The sequence below is a fragment of the Sus scrofa genome, chromosome 12 (genome assembly GCF_000003025.6).
Source record: "Sus scrofa isolate TJ Tabasco breed Duroc chromosome 12, Sscrofa11.1, whole genome shotgun sequence".
Classification (NCBI taxonomy): Eukaryota; Metazoa; Chordata; class Mammalia; order Artiodactyla; family Suidae; genus Sus; species Sus scrofa.
Window position 1 is genome coordinate 43089496 of NC_010454.4, and position 9653 is coordinate 43099148.

The 9653-nt window shown below is 50.5% G+C and overlaps 1 protein-coding gene across 1 annotated transcript; it reads left to right on the forward strand.

Moving 5' to 3' along the window:
• Positions 1686-8503, forward strand: COPRS (coordinator of PRMT5 and differentiation stimulator). Its single transcript, XM_003131747.4, has 4 exons — positions 1686-1895; positions 4222-4288; positions 7311-7532; positions 8075-8503. The coding sequence occupies exons 1-4, from the start codon at positions 1797-1799 to the stop codon at positions 8242-8244; spliced, it is 558 nt and encodes a 185-aa protein (XP_003131795.1). The 5' UTR covers positions 1686-1796; the 3' UTR covers positions 8245-8503.

Here is a 9653-nt window from a genome sequence, read left to right on the forward strand (position 1 = left end):
CTTTATTACTAATGATGTGTCCCCAGCTTTTTTTTTTCTTCTTCTAGTGTTTTTTTGAGGTCCAGAGGTTTTCTATGTGTGGGGTCTGATTTTTATTGTTGAAAACCCTACCTCTTGATGAGGACGACTCTTTTTTTTTTCCCCAAGCAGTGAACTAAATTTTCCACAATACCATTTGTGGCCATTTTTCTCTGACTGATTTATAATACCTTTATTATATTTCTATGAATATTAGAGTCATTTTAGGGCATTTTCATTAGGACCTTTTGTACTCTCTATGGTGTTTGTATGTCATTTATATTAAAATGAGAAAAATTTCCTCTTTCTCTTCTCCAGTAAGTCTTAGGAAGGTCAACATTTTAAATCCTTAAAGGGCTTTTTTATTTTAGGAAAGAGATACTTGTCACATTTCAGACATGAGAGTGAAGAGCAGGGTGGTTGACTCCTTAAAGCAAGGCTTGTGAGGGTGGGTCACCCTGCGGTCACACAACCCTCTACCTGATTCTCACCATTGCAGGTTATGGAAGTGCATCTAGCTAGTTCACCTAGAGCTGCACTGTTAGATGGGGTAGCTTCTCCCCACGTGTGGGAACTTAAATTTATTGAAATTAGATAATTCAGATTTTCATTTACTCTGGCCACATATTTACCATGCTAGACAGCACAGATAATAGAACTTTTATTTCTACCATGGCATATGGTTCTGTTGGACACTGTTGACCTAGATTCAGTTAGATTTGGGGAAACTAACTCATGAGTTGGAGCAGAACACACATTAATTGGTCACATTCTCTCCCCTGTGGGAAAGTCGACATATGATTTGTTAGGCTAAAATGTTCAAATGCTTTATATAGTGTATAAACAGCACATTCTTGAGGGAAATGAAGGAATAGGCCCTCTAATGTCTCAGATTGTGGTAAGGTGGCCTGGTGAGCAAGGAGTCCCACCTTCCAGCTTTTCTGCTTCTTAAGGGTTAACATGACTATCCCACCTTGAGCAGATATGTTATTGGAGTTTAGGCAGGGAAGGTGTATCCCCTGCTCAGGCGCTGCCTGTCAGAATTCTGCTGCCCTCAGGTTGTAGAGGGCCAGACTTGGAGCATTAAAAGAGAGAAGCCCAGGTGAGACCATACCAGCACAGTACAGAAGGTTTAGGGTTACTGTGACCAAGTATCAGCCTATAAGGATGTCTGCATGTTGTAGGAGTTTGTTTTGATCATCTATTCCTAGGTTTCTAACGGGTTTGAGAAGTCACTAACTCAAGGTGGAGGATAACTGGGTTGCTGAGTTGTCTCATCCATTTGTGAGTTATAGTCTAATTTCAGCCTAAGCTCCAGAGAAACCTATTTAGAGACAAGAGTGAGATGCGGTTGGAGCTTCAACTGTGTGAAGTTTTGAGAGCTGAGTTTTATACATCATCATGTAGACGCCTAACAGGAAATCGAGGTTTTGAAGCAGAAGCATATCCAGTGTGGTTGCGTAGGGATAACACTTGGCATTCCAGACCCAACTAGTCATCCAGCCCTGGGGTCCGCACCTGGTCAGGACGTTCCAAAATCCTACTCCAGAGCGGGTACGTGAGCAGGAGGCCTTTGCAGTCGGGCTCGCCCCGCCCCCTTGCTCCGCCCCGCCCCGCCCCGCCCCCGGCTTCCTCGTGACCCCCGCGCCCCGCCCCCCGTCCGGGAGCACCCCCGGCTGATTGGCCCTCCGCGGCGTATCCTTGGGCTGGCTGCCAGGCTGGTGCGTCACGTGGCTGAGCAGCGAGCGTCTCGGGCTCAGAGCCGCTGGCCGCCGGGCATGGACCCTCTCACCGCTGGGGCCCAAGCGTTGGGGGCCGCGGAGCCGCCGCGGGGCCGGCCGCAGCTGAGCGCGCGGGAGGCGTCCCCCGCCCCGGGGGTGAGCGCGGCGCGGGGCCTGGGCGCGGTCACCACCTGCGGCCGGGGGCGGGAAGTTGCGGGGCTCATGGGGCGGGCCGGGTGGGGGGCCGCGGAGCCGGGGAAGCGCCTCGGGCCTCCCTGCGAACGGGGAGCGCCGTTTGGGCACGCGCCCGAGCTGGAAACGGCCGGGTCGCGGGGCGGCGGAGCAGGGTACCTCGTGGTCGTGGGTGGGCGCGCCGGGCGGAGAGGTCTAGCTGGCGGCCCACGAGCGCCTCGGCGTCCTTGCTAAATGGGCGGTGATGCTGCTGACCGAGAGCTGGGCCTGGGCTGGGGCCAGGTGAAGGCAGCGAGTAGAGCGATCTTCTCTGGCGGATCCATGTCCCTTCGTGGCGATGCTCAGCTAACCCTGAGCACCAGATGATGTCTGCTGCGCTCTCTCCTCTAACCTTTACTGAAAGCAAAAGGCCGCGTTTGACGCAGGGTTTCCAGAAACTTGTTTTCATTTGCGCGCCGGACCACCATTAACAGTCATGTCCTGCCCCGTTTACAGTCAATAATCCCTATTAGACATGAGCTCGTTGAGGTAGGAACCCTCTAGTGCTGGTTAACCAGGTGACCAGCATAGTGCCTGACACCACAGACACGCATATTAATTGGATGGAGGAATAGAATGCTTGTTTAGGCATCACAGAAAGTACTTAACCAAAGAAAGATATAAAAAATGTAGTGATGGGTTTAGAAAGAAAATTACTTTGGGGGTGCAGGTAGGATGAGACTGGTTTTGTCAGGGCAGAGCAGGAAGGTTTGTGCGCTTCCTCTCTAGGGTCGGGGGGATGCTTGTTCCTGGCAAAGGTCTGGAGGTGAGGAAGTGCAGGGCGAATGGCCGGGAGCTTTGGTCCCAGAGCTGGGCGAGAGAACTATCTCCGTAGGTTGATGGGGCTGGAGGCCATGGAGAAGTTTGTGGTCCCACAGTGGAGGCCTTCGGAGCAGAGTATTGATTAGCGCTGTCAGGCTGGGCAAGATGGGTGAGTGAAGCCAGTTAGGGGGCTCTTGCAGTGGAAGAAGTGAGAGGTCCCACTCCTGGCCAGCAGTAGTGACCAGGAGTTGTCACTTAACCATAGGAGGTGGAATTAACTCATTAAATCCAGGCAGATGATGAGCTAATTGGGACAGGTGCCAAGTGCAGTGTAGCTTTAGGAGCAAAGAAGGTGAATTAAAATTCAACAGATGGGAGTTCCTGTTGTGGTGCAGCGGAAACAAATCCGATTAGCATCCATGAGGATGCAGGTTCCATGCCTGGCCTCGCCCAGTGGGTCGGCAATCTGGCGTTGCCATGAGCTGTGGTTTTGGTCGCAGATGTGGCTCAGATCCCGAATTGCTGTGGCTGTGGCGTAGGCCAGCAGCTGTAGCTCTGATTCGACCTCCAGCCTGAGAACGTCCACATGCCACAAGTGCGGCCCTAAAAAGACACACAGCAACAGATGTTATATTCTTGCCGTGTGCTAGGTGTTTTCATGAGTGTTATCTCAGTATAAGCCTCCCACAAAGTCAGAACAGGCATCCCCCGTGTCCTGACAAACTCAGGCATGGTAGCTGAAGTGCTGTGTCCAGGGTACACACTGAATGAATGGGCTTGTAATCAGGTCTTCTCATGCAGGCTGTGAGTATTTCACTTAGAAAGAGGTCTTACAGGTGATGGGGTTTCAGGAACTTTTGAGTGATGGGAGCAGAAAAGCACATGGTTGGCTATGAGGGAAGATTTCCCTTCATCGCCTAAAAAAGCTCTCTTGTCCCCATGGATCCATCAGGAGACAGCATTTGATAAAAAGAGCTGTTCCCTAGATAAAAGTCGGTTTGTAACTGAAAAGGTAAGGAGGAGCTTGCTGCTGTAGGAAACCAAACCAAGCCCTGGGGCTCAGGGAACAAAAGAGGTGAGGTTGGAATGATTACAGGGGAGAGGCTTTGCAGCCCGCTGAAATTCCAGCCTCAGAAGAGGGGGCACTGCCCTGGCTAGTGCTGGGGTCTCTGAGCTTGGCGTCGGGGTCCTGAGGACCTGTGACTCCGAGCACTCAGGAGAGGGCTGGGCAGGAGGCTGGCTCTGCGCGTGCTGGATGCAGGCAGCTAGGAAGGCAGGCGATTCTGCCGGCCCGTCCCTACAGGAGTAGGAAGGAGCCGGGCCCTTCTTCCTCGGGCTTGGCCCAGCCTGACACGGCAAAGCAGAAACGTGGGTTGCAGAGTCCCCACCCCAGCCTCCCGAAGTGCGCTATGGAAGGGTGGAAGTGGGGCTGAAATCCTGGCTCTCCGCAGGCCTCCAAGGCCCGGGTAATTGTTTCTTCTTCCCGCAGGCTGCCTTTGTGCTGGCTGACCACTCTGGTCAGGAGAGAGAGACTGAGAAGGCCATGGATCGACTAGGCAAGTAGCTGGCGGAGCCTGGGGGGAGGTGGGTGTTGGGAAAGACCGAGGAAGTGACAGAGAAGGAAGGTCGGTCCCCGGCTTGGTTAGGTACCTCCTCTTTGTAGCCAGCCCTCCTCTTCCCCAGCCGGTTGCCTTTTCTGCCTAGTGTTTCAGGCGTCTTCTCGTTTGGAAGCCCCCCCCCTCCCCCTGCAAGAGAGTCTTGGGCCTGGGTCCAGATCCACCCCTTCTGCCGAGGAAGACAGCCCAGGGCAGCGGAAAGTGTGCAGGCTTTGCAGGCGGCTGAAATTGTTTCCCTTTCAGCTCTGGGACTGGGTCCTGGGCTTTAGTTTTGTGGCTTTATATTTTTTATCCTTTTTCTATCTTTAAAATGGGGATAATAATACTTCCTTAGAGGGTTGTCTGAGGATGGGGTGATAGGATGTAGAACTGAAATCCCCACTCCAAATAGCTGTTTAATTATAACGAAATAAAGTGGAAAATTCACTTCCTTGGTCACATGGGCCACATTTCAAATGCTCAGTAGTCAGACACGGCCATGGCTAGCCTTTCGGACAGCACAGATTGTAGTAAGTATGTTATCGTCATCACAGAAAGTTCTCTTGGCCAGTGCTGGTCTGGATAAAGCACCAAGCACATAAATAGGGGTAGTCCTAGCAGCTAACACTTCACTGAGTACTCACTGTGTGCCATGTACAGTTCTAAGTGGGTTTTTTTTTTTTTTTTCCTTTAAAAACCCTGACAATGGCTCTATCTGCCTGTGATAGATGAGGAAACCGAGCTACAGAGCAAAAACCTTAAAGATTGTGGAAGAAGACACATAACATGAACCATTTGAAAGTGTACAATTCAGTGGCATTTGGCCCAATCACAATATTGGGCCAGTCACCACCACTGTTTAGTTTCAGAACATTCTCCTGGCCCCCAGAGGAAACGCTGTATCTAAGAAGCAGTCACCCCCTACACTCCCCTTCTTGAGCCCCTGGCTACCACAGATCTGCTTTCTGTCTCTGTGGATTTACCTGTTCCGTATAGGCACATATGAGTTGCTTATAAATGGAGTTACATGATATATATATGTATATTTCCCCCCCCCTTTTTTACAGTCTCACTCATGGCATATGGAGGTTCCCAAACTAGGGGTCGAATCAGAGCTACTACTGCCGGCCTCTGCTGCAGCCACAGCAACTCGGGATCTGAGCTGCGTCTGCGACCGACACCACGGCTCAGGGCAATGCCAGATCCCTGACCCACTGAATGAGACCAGGGATTGAACCTGCATCCTCATGGATGCTAGTCAGATTCGTTTCTGCTGCGCCACAGTGGGAACTCCAATATGCGGTTTTTTTATGTCTGACTTCTTTCACTCAGCATGGTTTTTTCACGGTTCATGTTGTAGCAGGTAGCAGTACCTTCATTTCTTTATTATGGCTGAATAATTCCATCACAGTTTATTTACCCATTCATCAGCGGATAGCTGTTTGGGTTGTTTCTGCCATTTGGTGATTGCGAACAGTGCTGCTCTGAACATTTTTGTGCACATTTTCTTTGAACCTTTGCTCTCTTTGGGTCATCCGCTTAAGAGTGGGATTGCTGGGTGCTGCGGTCATTCTCCCTTGTAAGTTTCGGAGGAATTGGTTGCGTCAGTTTCAGCTCAGTCACACATGTTTGTAATTAGAAGAACTGGGATTTGAACTGCGGTTGTTGGGCTCCGGAACCCACGTCCTGAACTTTATGGCTCGTGGCTGTCATCCTTGTACAGTGTTAATGGCATGGCTGTTTTTAGGCTGATTGTTTGCCCAGCTCTGACGTGGCATCACCATAGCACTGTGTGCTTGGAGGTCCATTATCCTTCCCCAGAGTTTCTTCCATTTTTGGTACACCTTTTAAAAATCTACCTTCCAGCCCCTCCCCGAGCTCCGAAGGAGGGCACGTGGTGGCTGAGCAGTGAGACTGGTGGGTTCCGAGTTTCTGCCGGCTTTCCTCCCTCCTCTGCCATCCTTGTCCAGGGCTCACCTTTGACCTGCTCTTTGAGCATGAAGGGAGGCGTGGAAGAGCAAGAATTCCGTCCATTCTGTATCGTGAAAGCTTATCATTTGCCAGAGGCCCTTTGCCTCCGTGTCATTGAAACTACTTGGAAATAGAAACTGTGCCTGATGCTTCATGTGAATTAAAAGGCCTGGTCGGTAATAGCCTTGTTTATGGCACAACGTCTTACTGAAACATCTCCTTCTAAACACGTAAACAGAGGGAGTTCCTCTCATGGCACAGTGGGTTAAGAATCTGACTGCAGCAGCTCAGGTTGTGGCGGAGGCAAGGCTTGGCCCCCCAGCCTGGTGCAGTAGGTTAAAGGATCCGGCGTTCCTGCAGCCGTGGCCTAGGTCACAGCTGCCGCTCGAATTCCGTCCCTGGCCCGGGAACTTCAATAAGGTACCTGTGCGGCCACTGGGGGAAAAAAAAAAAAAAAAAAAGCAGAGTTCTTATTGTGGCTCAGTGGTAATGAACCCAAATGGTATCCTTGAGGATGTGGGTTTGATTCCTGGCCCCACTTACTGGGTTAAGAATCCGGCATCGCTGTGAGCTGTGGTGTAGGTTGCAGACACAGCTTGGATATGGTGTTGCTCTGGCTGTGCTGTAGGCCGGCATCTGAAGCTCCCATTCAACCCCTGGCCTGGGAACTTACACATGCTGTGGGTGAAGCCCTAAAAAGCCAAAAAAAAAAAAAAAAAAAGTAACAGGGAGTTCCCTCGTGGTCTAGTGGTTATGGATCCAGCATTGTCACTGCTGTGCAGCAGGTTCAGTTGCTGGCCTGGGAACTTCTGCTTGCTGTAGGTGTGGCAGAAAAAAAAAAAGGGAAACAGGACAATAATTTTTAAATAAGGTCTCTGGTGGCTAAAGAGCTCTGAACACTATTTACTGGTGTCCTCTTAGTAAGTCCGGCCAAAATCTCCCAAGCACACGACTCGGCCCTCTCTGGCTTGCCTGTTGTTTTAAGTCCTTTTTCCTCTTGTGGATTTCTTAGCCACTGGAGCCCAGAGCATCCCTAACGATAGTCCTGCCCGTGGTGAGAGCATCCATTCTGAAGAGGAAGGCTTTGCTGTGGATGATGAGGACTCTGATGGGGACCTGAATACATGGGAGCTGTCAGAAGGGGTGTCCGGCTGTCCACCCAAGGAGCAGGCTGCCGACCTTTTTAACGAGGACTGGGACTTGGAGTTGAAAGCAGATCAAGGGAATCCATATGGTAGGTGTGGGGCTCCTGGGGTTCCTAGGCCAGGGTTCCGAGACCCTCCTACGAGATGAGCCCCCTAAAGGCAGCCAGTCTGGAAGAGGGACACATCTAGGAGCTTATTAGCCCGAGAGCTGTAACAGGTCTGAGATTTCTGTGACAGCTTCTCTTTCACATGAAATAATTGGAAAAAAAGGGCAGGTTTGCATTTGATTACTTAGTGTATTGGTTAGTTTTAATGTCAAAACTGCGTTACTCTCCAGATACCTTTGCATGAATCAGGCAGCTGCAGACAGAAGTGCTGTGGTCACCAGTTGCTTCCTCTGCGCTGCTAAGACCCGTGTCTGAGAAGCGGGCTTGTGGGTGGCCTCAGAATGAAGGTGCTTACCGGTCTTCAGCAAAGGACTCTGTGTGTGTTGGCGTGTGTGTACGTGTGTGTGTTCATGCAGTGTGTGTTTAAGCAAAGAAAGTGTGGGCGTCTGTCCCCTAGACATTTTGGGCTCTCCCTTTTCACCCTCCCTCCTTTCCTTTAATCTGGCTTTTAAAACTGCCCACAGATGCCGACGACATCCAGGGTTGCCTTTCTCAAGAGGTCAGACCTTGGGTGTGCTGTGCCCCACAAGGAGACATGATCTATGACCCCAGTTGGCACCACCCGCCTCCACTGATACCCCATTATTCCAAGATGGTCTTTGAAACGGGACAGTTTGATGATGCCGAAGACTGAGGGTGCCGCCCTGGCCTGGTGGGCGGGCGGGCCTTCCAGGTCAAGGTCTCCTTCTTTTGAGGTGAGATGTCACATCCGAGGAGACATTCCCAGTGATCCCCAAGCTGGGCACACAGACTGGTGTTAAGTAAGGTCTGCCGCCCCCTGTTCTGTTGTTGTTGTTGTTGTTTTTAATGAGCTTCTCCCAGGTATGTGTGTGTACGTCTCTGTTGGGAGAGGAGTAGAAAACTTTATAAATAAAGGTAGGAAATGATCAATACGCTTTTGTCTACTTTTTTCTCCTCCTTTTAAATTAGATACTTTTTTTTTTTTTGCTATTTCTTTGGGCCGCTCCCGCGGCATATGGAGGTTCCCGGGCTAGGGGTCTAATCGGAATTGTAGCCACTAGCCTACGCCAGAGCCACAGCAATGCGGGATCCGAGCCGCGTCTGCAACCTACACCACAGCTCACGGCAACGCCGGATCCTTAACCCACTGAGCAAGGCCAGGGACCGAACCCACAACCTCATGGTTCCTAGTCGGATTCGTTAAGCACTGCGCCACAACGGGAACTCCTAAATTAGATACTTCTGACCAAAGGTGTACTTTCTTTTTTTTTAGGGCTGCACCTGTGGCATATGGAGGTTCCCAGGCTAGGGGGTCGAATGGGAGCTGTAGCTGCCAGCCTATGCCACAGCCGCCACAACCCCAGATCCAAGCCGCATCTGTGACCTATACCATAGCTCACAGCAACGCCAGATCCTTAACCCACGGATCGAGGCCAGGAATTGAACCTGCATCCTCATGGATACTAGTCAGATTCATTTCCACGGAGGCACAATGGGAACTCTCCAAACCTTACTTCTTCATTTAAAGCCCCTCCCTTACACGTTCAGGACTGAAGTACTTAGAGACGAAGCTACTCTACGAAAGGAAATGATTTTGTAGTTTTGCTTCTGTAGATCTGACCCCATTGACCAGAAGTTGGAACCCAAGAGGCACGGCTGACTTCACAGCTGATTTCTCTTTCTGTTGATGGAAAAGGGACCATTTGCTTATTAGTTAACAAGACTTTTCTGTAGGCTGGAAAACGAAATGGCAGTTAATTAAACCAGCGGTTGTATAACCCTCAATTGGCATGGAAGGATTTTACACTATTTTCCATTTAATTTTTTAAGCCCTGTAATTACTTACATAAGTCACTTAAAAACATTTTCTTTTACCTCATTTAGAGATGAGGAAAATAAGACTCTAAATGTTTCGGCCAAGATGACAACAGCCAGGAAACAGTGGAACTGTGACCTGAACCCGCAGACGTCTCTGAAGTCTGTTCCTGTGGGGGTGTGGGCGTGTGTGTGAACCTGGAGGCAGGTCCTGGGGTCCACACCTTGGCAGGTCTCTGGTGCACCAGACTAAGTCTCCTTTGCCTC